This window comes from Oncorhynchus mykiss, chromosome 2, assembly GCF_013265735.2.
Source record: "Oncorhynchus mykiss isolate Arlee chromosome 2, USDA_OmykA_1.1, whole genome shotgun sequence".
NCBI lineage: Eukaryota > Metazoa > Chordata > Actinopteri > Salmoniformes > Salmonidae > Oncorhynchus > Oncorhynchus mykiss.
This window is the reverse complement of record NC_048566.1, coordinates 34,384,502-34,405,931: the sequence shown is the minus strand read 5'-3', so window position 1 is coordinate 34,405,931 and position 21,430 is coordinate 34,384,502. Positions and strand designations below refer to the sequence as shown.

Sequence of the window (21,430 nt, the reverse complement as noted above, 5' to 3'; positions counted from 1 at the left end):
TTCAAAAAGACATACTTGCATAATTGAAGAAGCAGAAGGTGGTTGATCTTGCGTCGGGGAAAAGTGTCTTGTCATCACCTGAAAGTTTAAGTTTGACGCTAAAAGCTACGTCTGTGCAGTTACAAATAATTGACCAGGTTAAGTAGCCGCCTTCAACTTTTCTGAAGAGCAAAATGAGCTTCACACTCTCTGAGCTTTAATCCCACTCATGTCCAGCTGAGAAAGACAACAAGAAAGAACAATTCAAGGCCTCGGGAGAAACACTATAGTAATCAAAACAACCATAAACAACAGCCCCAATACTGTAATATCCATGTAACATCTACAAATTAAACCTGTGGTAATCAAATGAAGTGGCCATGAAAATGATGTGTGTGTATCAAATAAATAAAATCGAACTGAAGCTTTGGAAAGACGGGGTCATGTGTGCCTTTCCAAGGACTCATGAGTGATCAAGTGCTGTACTCATCTAATAGGTAATTTCATGAAGGGCACTCCACTGCAAATTAATGGACACAAACGCCTACTGTAGCAAACATTTTGAAATTGAATGTTTAACCTTTCCGTCAAAAACCCTGCAGTATGTGGGATAGAAGATTAGCAAAATTGTTGTCTTGAAACTCTTTAAATGTCAGAAATAACAGCTAAAACACCAAAAAAGGCATGCAAATTTACAAAGACTGTGTTATGGTCTTGTTTCCATGGTGAAAGAATGCCTCTTTAGTATGCATTTGAAGGTGGCAACATTGTGCTCTGAAACTGGAAAATAGAAATCTGTTACGTCATCATTTCATAGTTCAATATCAATCCAGTATAAGGTGAGGATGAAAGAAACATATAAATAGAATGATTCAATTAGATCTAATGAGAAATTATATTTCTATGGAAAGGACGTATGAAACCATTTTTCGTTTACAAGCAATTGTCACATTCGAGTGATGCGCACGCATCCCCACATCAGAAAGCTCTGTAGCAGGATATCCGACGCTAAAGTGAGGACCCTGACCAACTTAACAGTGACTGAGTGATGACCATGAAAACATGCAAGACTGATGGCTATAGCTACAGTATGTTCAACAAGTGCATTATTCTTCTGGCTTTAATTAGCTCTAATTGTGATTTAATCAATCCTCTGATGACATCTGTGATGTTGCAGACGATAACCATCTGATTACGTGTTTGTTAACTTGCATGAGCTTCATTTGAAGTTGCATGTGATCGTATCCACTGCTAGCTAAACAAAGAGGTTTCTGATGGCGAACCGCAAGGGCAACTTTTCATGACGAGGTCTGGTGATAGTTCTATTACCTGTGTGGTGATGTCAATCCTCCAGGGGTTGACCTGTAGCCCACCACACCAGCCCCCACGGACCGTACAGCCAGGTGCCATGCTTGTTGGGCACCGCCCAGAGGGGGCGGAGAGGCCCACCCACATGGCACACCCCAGGGCTGAACCTGGAGAATAACAGAACCCCAGGAAACAGTCAGGACATTGGGATTGTTAAAGAATGCTGCACTGAAAACATGGTAAATGCAGTATAATGCATTGATATGGTAGGAGCTACATTCATTTGGAACAAAATGCATGACAAAAGACCCACACCTGACTCACTCAAATAAGAATAGAATAGGGACACAAGCAGGAAAACGCCCTAGGACAGGGGTCAGCAACAGGAAGATTGCAGGCCAAATTGGCCCACAAATTATTTTTGTTTTAGGGCAAAAAATATGAATTTCCAGGAATTTAGCTAAATCCTTTAATTTAAGAAATCTGTTCTCAAGTATTCCTGTGAATACATAAAGAGACCTATGTGACCACGTCTCAATGTAATCAAGGTATGAAATGATTATGCTATTGTAAAATACAATGTATATTTGGGCTTATTTACGGTGTAAAAACAATAATGTTCCACCCCCCCGTCCCCCCCGTCTCATCCAATTAGAAGAAAAATTAGAAGAAAAAAAAGTTCAATTTAATTTCCCTCAGAGAAATACAGCCTCATCATGCTAATGTAACTATGGCCCAGACTATGGGAGGATTATATGAATCTGCATGACCAAACTTGAACGTTAGTCATTTCCCACCTGCCGAGTCAAAAATACGAGTGTGATTGAATGCTCCCTTGACGAGGAAGTGGTGTGCAGTCACACAGAACTTGCCGCAGCTGTTCCTGTCTCTCCCGTGACCTGGGATTACAGCATACAATTCCACCTAAGACACAAAATGGTACATAAAATGACTGATTGCAATAATAACTTGATTTGTAAAGCAGTTTCTACCCACATTATGGCCAAAGCACTAACTAAAACAAAGGCATATTAAAAAATGTAAGAACATGCAGTATATGACAATTACCCTCTATTATGAGTGAATGTAAACAGAATAAATACCAATTCTGTATCATACCTTTTTTGTTGAGGCTGGGGCAGTGAATTTGATTGGTTGGTGTCTCCTGTTGTATTCCTTGTCAAAGGTGCCTCCACTGTACAATGACATCAGCTTCAAGGGGTAAAGCTTGGATGAGTGATTGGCTACAACAAGAGCAAAATCTAGTTATAACATCTGTTTAAAGAGTTCATCCTGTTACTTATTACCATATAAGAAATACAGAATGATACTGTAATGATACTGTCTTTAGACGGTATGGCATTGGTGCAGTGAGAAAAAGCTGATACTGGAGTACTTTTTCCTCTATGACTAATCTGTCATAACCGAGACTCATAGGGGGGTTGTCCTTTGCCAGGACAACTTTCCAGCAACTATTTGCAAACATCCTGTTATTTTCTATGACACTTTGCTTAGTATGGAAGTGCACATCTTTTTCTACCCATGATGAAAGAGGGATGAAATGGTCTAAATTGCTCAAGAAGAGTGATTTCTGTCCATTGTCACAAGTAGAACTGTACACAACAGGATGGCATACCCACACACCGGAAACCTATTTAATGTTGGGGTTTTTAAAGTGAAAGAGTCAGTCCTATTGCCTAACCATCACTTAGCATTTTCTATACAGTAAAAAAAACAGGTGTGGCATATCAAGAAGCTGATTAAACAGCCCTTTCATTACACAGGTGCACCTTGTGCTGGGGACAATAAAAGGCCACTCTAAAATGTGCCGTTTTGTCACACAACACCACAGATGTCTCAAGTTGAGGGAGCGTGCAATTGGCATGCTGACTGCAAGAATACCAGAGCTGTTGCCAGAGAATTTAATGTTAATTTCTTTACCATAAGCCACCTCCAACGTCGTTTTAGAGAATTTGACAGTATGTCCGGTACAGTACAACCGCAGACCACAAGTAACCACGCCAGCCCAGGACCTCAGCATCTGGCTTCTTCACCTGTGGGATCGTCTGAGACCAGCTGATGAAACTGAGGAGTATTTCAGTCCGTAATAAAGCCCGTTTGTGGGGAAAAAGTCAGTCTGGTTGACTGGGCCTGGCTCCCAAGTGGGTGGGCCTATGCCCTCCCAGGCACACCCCTGCCCAGTCGTATGAAATCCATTGATTAGGGCCTAATGAGTTTATTTCAATTGACTGATTTCCTTATATGAACTGTAACTCAGTTGAAATTGTTGCATTTATATTTTCGTTCAGTATATATTTCCACACTATGAAGTTGAAGTAATACTGTAAAATTGTGAAGATTATGATAATACCCTTTTAGTGTAAGAGCTGTTTGAAAAGACTGCCTGGAATTTCTGCTTGTTTTGCACAGGTGTTTTGGCCTGTCTGGCAACATCACCAGGTGGTATAAGTTAGTAGACCAATAACAAAAAGAGTTTCAAACCTCTGCCAATAAGTGTTAGTTTTCAGGTTACATATCCCTCCCATTAGGCCCCTCAGAACACTCCCAGACAGTCCCAGCAAAATTCTTCTTTGAGAAATTGCTCCTTAATAAGAAGCTTTTTGGTTTTCTTTTTTACACTTTTAATTGAAAACAATCACAATAAGGTACTTCATTGTTACCCAGAAATGATTTGATATGGAGATAAAAAATAAAAATGGAAGTCAATGGAAGTCAATGGAAATGGAACAGCTTTGCCCTTCAAGAGTGATCTTAACAAATACCAAAATGCATTTTGGGGACTCATGTCAAATGGTATCAATATCATGTGACAACAAATGCACAGACTGTACCTGCGGGAAGGCTGTTATACAGCGCCCCATCTCCATGTTGCAATGGGGACTGAAATCGTTACAGCACACAAACAGCTGCACAGTGTGATCCCAGTGGGAGTCATTCCTCTGGCTGGGACAGAACAGAAACGCGTCCAACTCCAACATGTCAAAATCCAACATGTCTACCGACACAGTGAAATGGCAAAGTCAAAATTCCTTTTAAATATCTATCAAATTATAACTATATTCAAAACTGGTGCATTTATTGTCGACTTAATGTATGGCACGACCATAAATGCTGAGTGTACAAAACATTAGGAACACGTTCCTAATATTGAGTTGCACCCCTTTTGCCCTCAGAACAGCCTCAATTTGTTGGGGCATGGACTACAAAGTGTCGAAAGTGTTCCACAGGGATTGTGGCCATTGTTGACTCCAATGCTTCCCATAGTTGTGTCAAGTTGGTTGGATGTCCTTTGGGTGGTGGACCATTTTGATAAACACGGGATGTTGAGCGTGAAAAACCCAGCAGCATTGCAGTTCTTGACACACTCAAACCAGTGTGCCTGGCACCTACTACCATACCCCGTTCAAAGGCACTTAAATCTTTTGTCTTGCCCATTCACCGTCTAAATGGCACACATACACAATCCATGTGTCAATTTTCTCAAGGCTTAAAAAACATTATTTAACCTGTCTCCCCCTTCACCTACACTGATTGTGGCTACTGCTCCACTCTGTCCTTGCATCGGAATCTCCTCAAACACAGGGACCACCCAGGCTGGGTCACGGAGTCTAGTCTGAAGCGCCTCACAGAAATTAAACCTATGAAGGAATGGTTATAGTTACCAAATAGCTGAAAATCTTTCTCTTTCTTCGCATACTCCTGACATATGAATTCCTGATGTCTTAAGTTTACTGTAATAACTGGGGAATCCATAGTGTGCTTACTGCTTACCACTGGGCCTGCCAGTTGATGAACTTGAAGGAGGGGTAGAGGAACCAGCCCATCTCAGACAGTGCCCCCTGCTGGTCAATGCCAATGAAGAAGTTTGGAGAGGGGGTACTCTGAAAGGACACGGTCACCATGTGTCCATATCTACAAAACATAGAATATAAACATCCATATATTCACTTTATTTGGTCCAATATTCATTTATGGTTGCGAATTTGACAATCAAATAACATTCACAGTACGTTCTATTGACCATTGCTCGCATATCTCATCAGGTCAGGAGTCGATAGATCATTTCCATGAGTAATCCATCCAAGACTACAGAGAGAACACTTCATCCTTAGAGGAAGCATGGCTTCCAGTGAGTTAAGTGAGGAAACCAACTTGACCAAACACTGTATGAATCAGTCAGTCAGTGTTAGTTACCTAAGGGCCTGGGCTACCGAGGGCTCCCGGTGCACTATGGCAGCAGGTATGCCTAGTGGCGTAGAATATTTGTCTCCCACACAGTTCATATCCTGGATCGGGTTACCAGGACGTGCATGGACAAGGACTTGACCATGTTCTTCACCTGGGGACGGAAACAAACAGTGTCAATGTGTTCCTTCATGTCAAGTTCAAGCACATGGAAAGTCTGCTTGTGAGTCTTTACACAACCTCTCACATTCTATGGGAAACATTATGGACAACTGCATAACAACTCTTCTGTTAATCCTGGAAAATGGCAGTTAAATGTTTCCCCACGGCTCTCCACCTATCCCTCTCTCCGTCTCATAACTGACCTTGGTGAAAAAGGAACCCAGGCAACGAAACCTGCAGCGGAGGGGGCCGGCTCACACCCGTCGCCTGCATCAATCAACCGGTGTTTCATCTAGCTCCAGGAACCCATCAGCCAATCATATCGCACATCAAGTCTCTTGACTATCACTGGCATATTCCACCCTGTATGGAATTAACATTTCAATAGATACGGCACTTCCAGAAGATGAACATAGAAAACAATAAATACATGGCCCATCTGTCATTAAATAACTCTGATGGCACCCTGAGAACTCTGAACTATAATATGTTCATCCAGGATAAAATAATAATAGTCAAAAGGGAAAGTTAAATGGACCACAGACAGTTGGGATCTAAATGCAAGGGACAATGAAACTTCCACTGGTGCTTTGATGAGTGCACCAGTCCTAAAGTGCATAGCGAGTATTCCCTGCTTGTAGAGGTACAAACTGCATGAGAAAGGCCATAGTTGTGTCCCGAACGGCCCCAGGAGTACAGCACACTGGGAATCCAGTTCCCATAGCCAAATACAGGAACAGGGGAGAAGTGCAATCTGGACAAAACTTATGTATTTCTGTTGAACAGAAACACAAGGGGAAACTTGTAATATGTCAGTTCTGTTTAATGGCCTGTCTCCTCTATATTAACAAACAACAGTAAACATTTGTGTTGCTCCTTTGTAATGATACCTATGGGTGGGTGCTATCGGGTAGGTCCTGGACCAAGTCGGTTAATGACGACTCGGAGTTCCACAGGCACACCAAAAAGGCAGACTTGTTGGTAAAAGCGGGAATTACCAATGGCCAGTTCAACCCTGCATGTGGCAGGTAAACGAATTCTCCATCCAGGGTTACCATAGAAAGCTGGAGCTGTGTTACCTGGCTCCAATACCGTGACTTGTTGAGGAGTTATTTTGGATCTGAAGTTGACGGTGCTGTGCGCAAATGTAGATGTTGAGAATGCACGCTCGTCGTAGTCTAAATTATGAGTTGACTTCATCTCTCTAATTTTCGCTGTTTACACTTTTTGAATTACATGTAGGTCGAACGTTACTATTAAGCAGCACAGCACCAAAGTTGATAATAACCAAGCCCCATGTTCCACCCACAACGGTGGCGGTATGTCGACAATGTTCTAAATCAATATGCACACAGCAGTATATTTGGTAATTGCTGTATAAATGCAGAATATGTATATATCTTTTTTTAATTGACAGCATTGAGCCGGGAGTTGACAGACGGTATAAGGACGAGTACTTCATTGTTTATTCCAAGGGATTTGTGAAGTGGGCCCCATAAACGCTAAAAAGTCTTACAGACGGAAGGATTATTACTGTATGTGTGTTTATGCTTGGTTGAAGGATTTCACTGTACACATACACGCACGCATAGTCTCTTTCTCTCTCACACACACACCTGCTTTCTCGCTCACTCTGACCCATCACACTCTTTCTTTTTGAGTCCTACTCCCTATTTTTTGTTTAACGTTTCTTGTGTTTCTTTTATACTATATAAAGCGTCTTTGTGTCATTAAAAATCGGTATAAATAGGCTACCATATATTAAATATGACGTTTTGACGTCACTTGTTTATGTTGTACTTCTGGATGGAATTGAGTGATTGCGAGTCCAGCACAGTGCCAAAAGTAGACTAGCCTTGTTCCAGACATGTAGATTTTAGGCCTCTGTTGGACAGAAGCAACGGTGTTTTCCCCTTCAGAAATTGAAACACAAAGACATACCTACTGATTCATAATATGACATAACGGCTTGACATTGACATCCACTTCAGCTCTGTCTGTGCATAAAAACGCCGGCGGGCACAGATGCGCCGATTGTAATGTCGCGCCAATGGAGAGACGCACTTTTCTCTGTTAACATTTGCTCGGTGTAGGTATTGCAGCAGGCTGCATCTTTGAAACTCTTGACATTATAGGAATTCAGTATTTATTCAGGCCATTGGTCTGATTTTATCAGTAAAGTTACTCTCATCAAATAAAATAAACGCATGAAGAGGAACAACTTTATGCACAGCACAGCTGCTACCACAATGAAGATAATTCTACTCATTATGGTATTTTCCCTCGTTATGGCATCTGTCCTCAGCCAAAAAATACATTTTGATGGCAGTTGGAGAGAAGACAATGATACGGTAGGACACTTCTCTTGACTGTAGCCTATAGTGGCATTGTCGATATTAAGATAAAAAAAATGTTTCAGCACTGTCCCGTACATTTGTAAATGTGGACTATTTAGGAAGCAGCCACGGGCAGTGATAGGCTTCATAATAATCTTCTCATGATTAGCCTAGGTTACTATCAAATGAATAAGCTAAATTGTGTATTTTATTTATTCAGAGGAAATTGCAACTATCTGAGCAATACAAAGAAATCCTGAAAAGAATGACTCGAAAACCTGAGTCACGCCAATTCTTTGATCTTATGGGGAAAAGAGGCTCTGGTGGGCTAACTACTTTCTAGTAATAATTCAATATTTTAAATATATTCTATTTCTATAAAAGCTCATCTGTATTTTTGCTTTTTCCCTTCCACTCTTTACAGAAAAATCCCAGGTAATAAGACCATGCATTGGTACTGACCATTTCAACTCAATTTTACTGAGGCTACTATTATGAAGATATTCATGGTATATAAGGCACAGAGATCCTATTAAATATGTAATTCTATGATAGAAGGTATGAAAACCACTGAGGTGGAACTGTTCTCATGCCATATACAATTCCTACGAGAGACTCTGCTGTGTAATGTCAAAATGGGATCACTGTGGGAGATGTACTTTTCTCAGTCTGAAATTGCCCTAATATCACCTCTTTCCCAGGGCAGAAATTTGAGTCTTTTGTTGGACTGATGGGTAAAAGGAGCTCAGAGGGACAAGGTAAAATATCAGCATTTAGTGTATCCATGACTCATTCTGAGTGAGTTCTTTCTCTTAGGACATACTGTTGATTACTGTTATTCCTGCAGGTTCCTTCTAATGGATCTCCATAGCAGCTACATACATACAACTTTGCATCAAAATAATTAACTGTGAACCAGGATGCACTGAACATGTGTTTGCATGATTGTTTCAGTCAAGCGTGAAGTCCAATGTTCTGAAAACATTTTTGCGTCAGCAAATTAACAGTACTTGCAAAAATTGCTTTAGAAAATGAAGGAATATGCATATTACTGTGTGAAACGTCAAATCTATTCAGGCAAATAACCTGCTAGTGCTCTGAAAACATTCATATTGTGCATGTAATGTGGCAGAATACTTACATCAAAAGTAAAACCACTAAACTGAGAAACGCTGAAAAGGAAACCCATGTTGCCCTCTGGTGGAGATATGGTGTAGACAAAGCAGATTAATACTGAACTACAGAGCAAAAATAAGTAACACATTTAAACTGTTTAAACATCAGTAGGCCTACATAATAGGTATTCTGAATGTAGTAATGCAGTATCAACATGCATTACCTAGCAGCATTCATTGCATTGCAAGTCTATCACATGTTTATTAAGTGACTTTGTACAATACAAATAACAAATACAGATGGAGTACATAGGCAAAGCAAAATATGGTGTTGACTTTCCTTTCCCACTTAATCTGATGACATGTGGAGTCACAGAAATATTCCTTTCATTTATTTTTTCTGCTCTTTGTAGGACTACTGAATGTATTTTAAACAGTCAATCCTCCTCAGAAACGGGTCAAAGCTTCAGACGAATTCTTACATACAAAAAAAAAAAAAAAAAAAAAGGACTTTAGCTGGCTCGGTGTATATATATAAAAATAAACTGAAATATAACATTTATGAAGTTAATGGTGGTCCAAGGCTAGTGAAATTTGCTAAAAACAGAAGAAAGCGTTACATTTTGGAAAAAGCTTCAGCCATAAAAAAAAAAAAAGCCCAAGGTGCATTTTAGCCTCTTTTAGATTTCCCATTCCTCCTATTGAGAGACCGAGACTGTCGTTTCCTGTTAGGCTACATTGCATGGGGAGCTGTTCAGTATGAGGTTTATCTGTTACACTTTACTAAACAAAAACAGTTTTTGGAAATGCCATTTCCTTTTCCACATCATGGAAGAGCTTTTGTGCATGTAAACAAATTAAACCACTGAAACATGATTGTTGCTCTGCATAAAACTGTAGTAATCAGTTGTTAAATAGACATTGCAACCTTGGGCAGTATTCAGTTATATATGGGTTTGGCCTGTCTAAGACGGTACGTTTGGTTAAGGTAAACACATTCCTTGGAGAAGTCCACAGGCAGCTCTCTTCCGGTCATTGTGACAGTACATGCAGACCCAGCTGGGCTGTACAAGAGCTTTGGTGCCACACATAGATATCCAAGCTGGCAACAAGTACAACTTGGTGTTTCTGCAGACTGTCTAAAATATCTTCCCCTTCTTTTTGTTCTTTTCCAGAGTCCTGTAGAGGAGATCATGTTGCAGTGAATATAGTATAGAAGGCAATATAATGATGCAAACATTTACAAACAGTGGTTGAGATATGATTATACAACAGTGACATCTAGTGGGACCAGCTGGTATTACGTTCTGCACACACCCTTGTTTGTGTGTCCAGTTGAGCTTTTTTCTCTAGCCAACAGACAACAATAAATAGAGCTACTTTTGTAACAACCAAAGTCACCACTACAGTTCAGGTGTGTGACAGACACTGTTACCTGGAGGCATCCAGTCTCTGTTGCTCCAGGCGCTGATTGGCCTCCCAGTTGGCCCGGTCATCCTCAAACTGGCGTCTCTTCTCCTCCAGCTCCTTGTGCTGGGCCTCCAGATTCTTCTTCATCTGCTCATGACGCCTCGACAGCTGCAGAAGAAGAGACATTTTGAAAACATTTGAAAAGACATGCTCACAACTGTGACTCACTGAATAACTGACAATTGTTGCGAAGAGGACTATCCTGGTTAAATAAAGTGTGCATTTGGAAATGTAACACTTCAGAGAGAGGGGCAGTGAAGTTCTCACACACACACACACACACACACACACGATAACTAGTCATTAAATAAATCCTCTCATACCCCCCTGAGACTCACTGTCTCACTAAGACTTTCAGTGCATCAACACCCACCAAAAAGTGAGTGTTTACGCATCAGGAAGTAAGAAGTCAAACCATACGGTAGGGATCAGTAGTGTAGTAAGGCAATGTGACTGATGTTACCTCAGCCTCGGAATCTTTCAGCTTCTGGATCTTCTCCTTGACCTTCATCTCAAACACCTGTTCCATTTCCATCTCCATCTTCTTCATCTTGGCCACGTGCTCCCGCCGCTCCTCCTCCATCTGAGCCAGGGGGCTCCTGCAGGGTCACACACGTATGCAGGCAAACAGTCAGACCAGTCCCACAGTGCACCGTCACCATCCATCACCAACACAGTGGAACAATCCTCACAGTAATGCCACCCCCATTTCCTTGCAGGGAATTGGCACATACAAGGATCTATGCATGAAAGGAATGGTAGGACTCAATGTGGTGACTGAAGTGTGGAAAAGCAGAGGGAAGAAGAAACCCAATTTGCTCAAAGACCAGCACCAAGCAATCATGGAGCTGAGTTAGCTAAGCTGTTAGCACAGGCTAGTGAGTAACTGTAGTGAAAAAGTGGTGCTTTGGGATGTTAGCTTAGCTAAATGTTAGTAAACTCAATTGAAAGTGAGAAGAAGCCACCAGTCTAACTACGCTAATTACACGTGAAGTATTTGCAATGTAATATGCGTGTTTATCAATTCCCAGTTGACTTCTCAATGTTGGCATCTACAGGGTTCCTTGAGACATTGCCAGACATGAGGGGGGAGAAAGGAGAGAAGAAAACACCCTGAACTGGGAGAAAGACAATCCAGACAGAAGAACACGGACAAGGGAGGAAAATTGTATATTTTTAAAAAATGATCTAAGGAAACATAAATTGACCACTTACATGCCTTCACCTGTGTCATGTCTAAAAAAACAGAAACACACACACTTAGCATGCTGCGATGAAATCATGCACTACGACAACGAAAAAACTCAAACGGACTGACTAAAACATACACTTAGAACGAAACATCTACTTTCTCGCGGTAAACAAGGAAAAGTTCACAAAGAAACAAAACCACTTTTCTAGAGGCATGAAACGGTGTGTGTAGTAGTAGTGTGCAGTAGTAGCCTTACATTAGTAGCATGTGTTTGGTGCGTAGCTGTGCGTTAGGAACCGCAGTGTGTGAGGGTGTCTCTCAGTAAATAGCTACGATGCGGAGCATGGTTGGTGTACATAACAGGGTCTTAAGTGTGAGAGAGCAGCAGTGTGGAATTTAAAAGGGATAGTTATGGATTTTGGCAACCACGCCCTTTTCTACTTCCCAAGAGTCAGATGAACTTGTGGATACCATTTTTATATATCTCTGTGTCCAGTATGAAGGAAGTTCGAGATAGCGTTGCGAGCCAATGCTAACTAGCGTTAGCACAATGACTGGAAGTCTATGGGTATCTGCAGATAGCGCAATGACTGGAAGTATAAGGGTAAGACTAGTTAGCAATTGCGCTTACGCTAGATAGCAACTTCCTTTAAACTGCACGGAGAGAGACATAAAAATGGCATCCCCGGGTTCATCAGACTCTGGGGAAGTAGATAAAGGGCCTCATTGCCAAAATCCATAAGTGTCCCTTCAAGCTGTAATACCTGCATTTGGAATGATGGACCTATATTGGAAAAAAATTACCCCCAAGAACACTACAACAATAATCATCCATTTATACACAGCCTAAATATCACGTCAATATGATAAAACATTTCAAATGTCCAGTAGATTATCTGTCAGGTTAAATATGCCTTTAAGCAAAAAAAAAAAGTTAGGCTGTGCATGTTAAATAGAGAACCACTGGTAGCTGTTGGACTCACTTTGTCGACTGTTGACCCTTGACCCGGTTGTTGTCCTGTCCGTTGTAGGTGACGGCTGCCAGCTTCCTGCTACGGTAGTTCTCATAGTGGACGTTATTGGTCACGTCCTTCAGGTCCTGCATGTGGGTTCTGTACGCAACAAAACAAGTCTTAGAAACCATCATGTTGAGGCGGTTGTGGTTGACAACGTTACAATTATTATTATTTTTTTTAATGCATTGTCATTTCCTATACATTTTTGTAACTTCATGTTTTGAGTCTGTACCTGATGAGCATGTCTCGTAGGATGGTGAAATCACAGTGGTCTCCGTTCTCAACTGCAAGGAAAGACAATCAATACATATTCAAACCCCTCTCCAAAAGGAGCCTCTTAATAGATTTTCCCTTAACTTCCATCTCCCATCATGCCTGGTACCTTCTGCCACTCCCCATGGGTACTGTCGTCCTCTGGTCCTCTTCCCGTTCACCTCGATGATGGTGTTACTGCCCACCACGGCCAGGGGCAGACGGTCCTGCAAGCAAAATAACACAACGGCGTGTGAGACGTGTGTGTGTGTGTGTGTGTATGCAACAGCCCCTCCAGAATTTTGTGATAGGCTAGTTGTGGCCCAGAATATTTGGTTTTGCTGCAGCAATTCAGATATTTTACATGGCAATTTGCAACGATTTTGACCAATTTGGAAAAAAGTTTGACATGCTACTTGATTGAACCACTATGCAGTAAAAGTAAGTTATTGGTTAAAATGTCCAGCACTCTTTTTGTGTGTGCAGTGATTGGAGAGCTATATGTGGTAATATTGCAATGATTTTACTGTTTTATGTGGTAATAGTGCAGTGATTGGTAATTTTCACACCCTCGCATAATAAGCAGGGAATTGTTGATTTTGCAAAAACAATTGCGATCGCAATATCCAGGCAGGACTGATGCATCTAAGTGCCTAACAGTTCAAATGGCTAAGTTCGTTGGTGCACGCATGGTGCTTACAACGCCGAGGTACATATGTATTATACCTTGATCTTCTTCACCAGTTTGTTCTCTTCCTCATCATCTGTCTCTGGGAACTCGTAGATCTTGATTTTGTGTTCCAGGATTTCCCGCATGATCTGAGGGAAGGTTCAGTATGATTTATTAACATACAAAAGACGTGCGAGACAGTTCTTTTTATCATGTGGTATCAACTCCATTCAGACTGTCCTGCCCAGGGGAAATTTAGAGGGCATCGTCAGAGCAGTATGTGGAATGGGAAACCTCCCATTTTGCCCAAACAGTCTATTTCTATCAGCAACAATCAAGTCTTCGTCTGTGTAAACCCTTGACGCCCCGCCCCCCCAGACAGAGCCCAGCCCCCCCAAACAGAGCCCACTGACCTGCTTCTTGAACCGTTGGCACTCCTCTGGGGTGAGAGTGTCTGCTTTTGCGATCAGTGGGATGACGTTCACCTTCTCATGCAACCGTTTCATAAACTCAATATCCAGAGGCTTCAGTCTGGAGGGAGACATGACATAATAACATAAATGCTGGGGTAGGGGTACTGATGGACAGATTCCTGACAGGTCCACTATTTTCTTAGCAAACCACAAAGCTCACATTTCTTTCCTTACATCTATTAACTAATAAAACATTGTTTGCAATGGAGCTCTAGTAGTGTAAACAAACAAGTAATTTATCAATGATGACAACACAAATAACTACTGTCTGTGTCCAAAACACTTTCCCCAGCTGTTTCCCGTGAGCATTGTCACTGTGCAAGGCACTCGAGTGCGAGTCAGCTTATATCAGCTGGTGCTGCGAGGAGTGTGTGTGAGGGGTCAGTGTGTGAGAGGCCAGCATAAGCTGCTCATCCTAAGAGCCTGTCTCAACATTGACTGGGGGATTGTAATGACAATGTCCCGTAGAACAGAGAATGAACAGTGAACGCATGCACACATCCCATTTACCCCAGAGCCACGATACACACAGCCTTCTCTGACAGATGGCCAATGCCCTTTAGCACTAACAGTCATATGAAACAACTATGTAGGTATATTGCAAAACAACCCTAAAGAGTGAGAAAAAAAAAAGCCTAAGAGGCAGTAGCCAAAAATTATTGGAATTTCTAATATGGGGTATTCTACTTTACACTTGTGAAATCTTAGTTAATCTCAAGACGCCCTCCCCCTTCATTCACACTATCTGACTCTCTCCCTCCCACCCAGACTCACCCGTGTCCCGAGGGGGCGATGAAGTAGAGGCAGCACTGCACTCTGCTGTCAGGCATCAGTCGTCTGTTCACCCGCGACTCACAGTTGAGGTAATCCTCAAACTTGCTGTCTATGTGGTCGATGACCGGCTGCCAGCTGCGCGGTACACACAGCCACAGGGAGGAAACAAACCCACACACATTGAGCCAAAAATGGACGCTACTTCCTGGAAACCTGCTCGCAAGCTATGAGCTGAAATGGCTGTCAAATGGGCCAAGATCAATGCATTTATTGGAGCCAAAATAGAGTTGTCGTCAAATTTTGCGTACCAGTTGCTATTGTCCACAGCGTCGCCGAATCCTGGGGTGTCGACTATTGTGAGCAGGAGCTGGACACCACCTTCCTTTACTAACACTTTGGATTGCTCCACCTGGGAAATAGAGATTATATCAGTCTTCAATAGTTGCCTTGTCTAAATGCATACTGTTACTGTTCATATTTGGTGTATGACAGTGAGATAGTGAACAATACAACTTTCCTAAGAACCGTCATAAGAATATTAAGCACCCACTACACTTCTGGTTGTTTAACTTTTGGACAACAATGCAGTACCCAATGCGTTGAGCCAACACCTGTCTCCACAAGAGAGTGTTTGCAACAACACAGAAGAAATTAGCATACTGCCAATCCCAATGAAGGGAATGAAGAGGACCAAAACAACCTCTCAGGAAGACAACTTGTCGCCAAATGTGTAGCACACATTGAGGCCAGTGGGTGACGCTCATTCTAGCTGCATGTATCAGCATGCAGTCTAACACTGTGCTATTACCGAACTATGCAGAGGAACCAGAAAAACAGACGAGCGTCTGTGTGGAGATAACGTTGCGTTTTGGAGGCCAAGTAGAGCAAGTTTCTGGACTAAATGACATCCAGTGCCTTCAGAAAGTATTCACACCCCTTGCCATTTTCCACAGTTTGTTGTGTTACAGCCGAAATGTAAAATTAATTATATTGAGATTTTTTTGGCGTCACAAGCCTATACACAATACCTCAATGTCAAAGTGGGAAAATGTTGTTTGAATTTAATTTTCACATTGAATGAAATAAATAAAAAGCTGAAAAGTCTTGAATCGTGCAGTGAATTTCAAACACAGATTCAACCACAAAGACCAGGGATGTTTTCCAATGCCTCGCAAAGGGCACCTATTCATAGATGGGTAAAATAATAATAATTTAAAGCAGCCCTTCAATAGCCCTTTGAGCATGGTGAAGTTATTAATTACACTTTTGATGTTGTATCATGACACCCAGTCACTAAAGTGATACAGGCGTCCTTCCTAACTCCGTTGCCGGAGAGGTGACTTTAAAACAGTTACAGCATTTAAATGGCTGTGATCGGAGAAAACTGAGGATGGACCAACATTGTAGTTACTCCACAATTACTAACCTAAATGACAGAGGAAGCCTGTACATAATAAAAAATATTCAAAAACATGCATCCTGTTTGTAATAAGGCACTAAAGTAATACTGCAAAAAATGTGAAGCCGTTAACTTTTGTCCTGAATACAAAGTGTTATGTTTAGAGCAAATCCAATAAAACACATTACTGAGTACCACCCTCCATATTTTCAAGCATAAAATGGTGGCTGCATCATGTTATGGGTATGCTTGTAATCGTTAAGGACGGAGGAGTTTCAGGATAAAAAATATTTTAAAAAATGGAATAAAGCTAAGCACAGGCAAAATCCTAGAGGGAAACCTGGTTCAGTCTGCTTTCCACCAGACAGAGATTAATTTATCTTTCAGCAGGACAGTAACCTAAAACAAGGCCATATCTCCAGTGTAGTTGCTTACCAAGAAGATAGTGAATGTTACGGAGTGGCCGAGATACAATTTTGACTTAAATCTATGGGAAGAGCTGACAATGGTTGTCTAGTAATGATCAACAATCAATTTGACAGGGCTTTGAAAACATTTAAAATAATAAAAGGCAAATGTTGCACAATCCAGGTGTGGAAATCTTTTTAGAGACTTATAGAGAAACTCACAGCTGTAAATCACTGCCAAATGTGCTTCTACAAAGTATTGACTCAGATGTGTGAATACTTATGTAAATGTATTTCATTTTCAATACATTTGCAAAAAAAAACAAGTCAAGGGGTATGAATACTTTAGTCTGCTCTATATCACAGAATGTGTTTCAAATGCCAAGGTATCAACACTGAGGAAAACTAACATGGTCACCAGTGAAATAAGGATATTCAACCAGAGAATCCAGGACTGCTAAGCAGAAGTGTTTTAAACTACCTGTACAGTCTTTTTGACTCTGTGTGAAGGCCCAGGGTATTCTGAAGAGTACAAGTCTGTTAGGAACAGAGAGTTGATCAACGTGGACTTGCCCAATCCTGATTCACCTAGAAGAAAACAAAAACTGTTGCAATAAAAATGAATCTATTTTTTCATTTATAAATTTAAGCATGGCTCATATAGCCTAATGACAGTGTTGCTACATTAGGATCATTGTCATTTTAAATGAGTGAGTCAATGCAATTCAAATCAACATATTGGCCTAGTGTGCACAGTAATATATATGCTTCATGAATGGCTATCACACAGTGGGATATACTTGCTTTCAACATGTATGGTTAGCTATTTATAATGTCTTTGAATGTTGTTCTTGCTTGATAGCCATTCATGCAGCTTTAGAGGCATCCCATGGTACTGTAGAAGATTCTAATAAAGCCCAGCCAATAAATCCCATCAAAGGTCATGTCTTTGATTGAGGGCCATTGACATTTGTCCAAGACGACCATCCATCTAATGATTGTGTAAAGGGCTAGGACAACAGCTCCTGGTCTGAACGTGGCTAGAGAATGCCTCTTATTATGCCGGCTGTGTGGTCCCATTTCTCTAGCGTGGCTAGCCATTGTGTGCCTGGTATCCATGCTCCTGGGGAATGAAATCATTAGGGCAGTGGAAATTACCACTGGCACTGACCTCGATCGTCAACGGGCTGCTGTTTACAGGCTACAGTATTGAGAGTTGAGAGCTACCGTTTCTGTGTTGAGTGATTGCACTTGACTATGTGCATTTCAATGCCCATCATCATACTCCTATGAATATGGATGGCTAGTTTATATCAACACGCCAGTGTTTTCCATGTAACAGGACAGGTTGGCGTGCTGCACTCAGCGAGGCATAGTGCACTGTGCCAGTCACCGCCGATAACACTAGTCCTTTCTCACACTACCTGTGACCTAAGCCAGCAGGGACATGTGGGCTCAAATCTCCTCAGGACTGGGTAGAGGAGCTAGCTCTGCCTACTGCCGAGGCAGTGTGTATGTAACCGTGTACGAGACTGATTTTGCTGAATTAGCAAACTAGCAACCATTTCCTTTTTGCTGTAGATTTTGTATTAAAAATGTACAAAAATGGATACAAAATCCTCAGCAAAAAAAGAAAAATAGTTGATAGTTTGACTAATTCAGCAATATCAGTCTCGTACACGGTTACATACACACTGCCTCGGCAGTAGGCAGAGCTAGCTCCTCTACCCAGTCCTGAGGAGATTTGAGCCCACATGTCCCTGCTGGCTTAGGTCACTAGTAGTGTGAGAAAGGGCTAGCGTTATCGGCGGTGACTGGCACAGCGCACTTTGCCTCGCTGAGCGCAGCACGCCAACCTGTCCTGTTACATGGAAAACACTGGTGTATTTATATAAACTAGCCTGCTTCACATGAGCAAAATATGCATCGTTTGTGCTGCGTTTGCATTCACAGAAATAGGACTTTAAAAACCGTATTATTATTATTGCACCAATCAGGCTGGTGAAATCTTCAAGGCATTTCTGGGCCCCAACTTAGGCACCATCCAACACACTGCCTTAAAGGACATTTTATACAGCAGGGTAAATCATGGTGACTTGTTTAAGAGGAACCATATTGCATGCGAGTGCCTGGCAAGGCAGACATGTTTAGATAGAATGACCAGTGTAGAATGACCAGTGTAGCCTGACTTCTTAAACTGATCAATGATAAACCCATGACTGGCTCAGAAAGAGGCTGCTGTTCAGATGAAATGCGAGATGAACTATTCTTAGCAGTGAGGGAGAACTCCTGCTATGCCGACCACAGGAAATGGTTTGACCCAAAGAAACATTTTCCCTCCAAACAGTGACTGATTAGCAAATGAAGGTCCTGGCCAAGTTCAATGACCGCATCCAAGTACTTCAATGGCACTCTTGTATTTTTGATAATACTGCGCAGTTTAAAAAAAAATCCAATCAAAAACAATGCTATTTTAAAAAGGCAGGCAGATGTGAAAAAAAGTAAACGAGAGAGGTTATCTTCCCTCCCCCGACTGAGAGGAGGTTAAAACCACACACATGCACTTTGCTTGCACATAACTATTCCTTTCTCAAAATGTAAACTTACTATACAGAGCTTTTACTGGTCAACTGTATTGTTAAAACTGAAATGACTGAAAACATGACTCGGTTGAACCATGACCTCAATATATGAATAGCATTTTCTTACCAACAACCATCAGGGTGAATTCAAAGCCTCTCTTCACCGACTTTCTGTACACTTGGTTGGGAAGGCTAGCAAAGCCCACATACCCCTCCAGATTCTTTTGTTGCTGGAAAGTAACATACGAGCACAACATCAACACCACAGCTTTTGCAATGTTATGTAACAGGCCAAGGTTACTTCAAAATTAGGGGAAAGTAATTCTGATAAGCAGGCAAATAAACATTGGCCTAACTTTCCAATCCATCCATACTTACAGCTGTTTTATGGAGATAATCATGCGATGTGGTCCAAAGTGAGGTAAGAGCCAGAGGAGAGAACACAGGCGACAACAATCAATATCAGCAATAATCCTAACAAAGAATTCTGTTTTCAGAATCAATTTCACAAACTGTAAAGCCTGGGGATAAATAATGTGTGTTTAGGCTAGCAAGCATAACATCACAGAGTTGGATAGTATGGTACAATGTTATTCACTGTTGTTGGCTTTTCTATGGGGTATAACAGAGTCCAATCTCTGTGATGCCCTTAGCCTTGGACTGTTGTTCAAATGTTTTCAATTGAAAGCCTATGTCTGTGCGAAATTACCATTCAAACTGTAAGTCTTCTTTATGTCCATGCATGGTATAAGTGAGATCACTATCTGTACACCAGTGGAGGCTGGTGGGAGGAGCTATAGGAGGACGGGCTCATTGTAATGGATATAATGAAAGAAACGGCATCAAACCTGGCTTCCATGTGTTTGATACTGTTCCATATATTCCATTCCAGCCATCACAATGGGACCGTCCTCCCACCAGCACCTACTGCTTTTTTACATGGAAAATGTTTCTGGCAACTGATTCAAATCCTTCTTCACGATTATGCTAGCTAGTGTGGTTTCCGTTTCAGTTAGCGGGTCAACTGAAGGAAGTGGTGAGAGGAGTACACATTTTTCTCATGCAGTCATGAGTGCATCTTCATCGCAATTTAATAGGCATTCTTTAATTTAAAAAAAAACCTGGCTCACTTTCACTCGGTCCTACCCCCCAAACCAATATGAAAAGGGAGACACCCAAAGATACCCATCTTCAGACTTGACTCGTCCTTAGATCTATCCAAGGTCTGAGAATCTAGCTGTGTTGGCTTGATCGAGTGTTTATCCTCATCTGTCCCCTTCCCTCAGATTATCAGAGCATACTCTGGTTTGCTGTTTTCTACACTATATGGTGTCACACACACACACACTTTAATCTACTTTTTCAGTGTAACACTCATGGGCAAATCAAGTGTTTGAAATAGCTGGAAGTAAATACATTGCTTGACATTATTGTTTTGCTAGCTAACAATAAACAATGGCTTGCTCGGTGAATACTGGGACAGTCATTTAATTTAAGGGTAAGGATTTGGCGTTAGCATTTTCTGAATCGTAGGCTAGCAAGCCAGCTGGCTAACGTTAGGTGGTGAACATGACGTTATCGCCACAATAAATAAAAAAAGCTAGCTAGCGTTACCTCGATTGAGTTTGCTTAACAAACACCAGATACATAACATAAAACATTAGCTTTTGGAAAGAACCACTAGGTAGATACAATTGGCGCAAGCAATTCGCGATGAGGGACAAAATAACTACACAGGAAATGCCTAAGCTAATGCTAACCTGCTAGCAACTCATCCAACAACTGGTGGGGGGCGACTGGGCGTTGGTTACTCAGACAACTAGAAAGCCACGAACAACCATTACTTTAAAATAGCCATTCTGATACAACAAGCTATAGATGTAATTTCCAAAGCAGTTTTCGGACATTTTTTATACAGTAAGTAGGCTCACCCATAATGTTGACGTTTTGCTGCCGCTCAGAAACCGATCATTCACAACCCGACATTCCCCTTCTCACTAGCGCATACCTACGTACTGTGGCCGACGTAATGTCACACCTGAACAACGGAGAGTACGCCAGATACAATGCGTACTGCGATTATGAATAG

The 21,430-nt window shown here is 41.5% G+C and overlaps 1 protein-coding gene and 1 pseudogene across 2 annotated transcripts; both read right to left on the bottom strand.

Annotated features, from left to right (window-relative positions):
- Nucleotides 1-46: 46 nt before the first annotated feature.
- LOC110534788 lies at nt 47-7,618 on the bottom strand (annotated as a pseudogene).
- A 1,725-nt stretch (nt 7,619-9,343) lies between these two features.
- On the bottom strand, nt 9,344-21,426 carry LOC110488078 (septin-7). 2 transcript variants are annotated; one of them, XM_021560069.2, is made up of 15 exons: nt 21,273-21,426; nt 19,720-19,721; nt 19,469-19,571; nt 17,241-17,347; nt 15,262-15,362; nt 14,954-15,088; nt 14,120-14,237; nt 13,763-13,855; nt 13,167-13,263; nt 13,017-13,068; nt 12,752-12,880; nt 11,792-11,812; nt 11,040-11,175; nt 10,542-10,684; nt 9,344-10,285 (listed from the first exon to the last, which is right to left on the bottom strand). In XM_021560069.2, the coding sequence occupies exons 1-15, from the start codon at nt 21,274-21,276 to the stop codon at nt 10,246-10,248; spliced, it is 1,281 nt and encodes a 426-aa protein (XP_021415744.1). In that variant the 5' UTR covers nt 21,277-21,426; the 3' UTR covers nt 9,344-10,245. The 2 variants fall into 2 exon arrangements, with proteins under 2 accessions (XP_021415744.1, XP_021415755.1); XM_021560080.2 differs by lacking the exon at nt 11,792-11,812.
- Nucleotides 21,427-21,430: the final 4 nt, after the last annotated feature.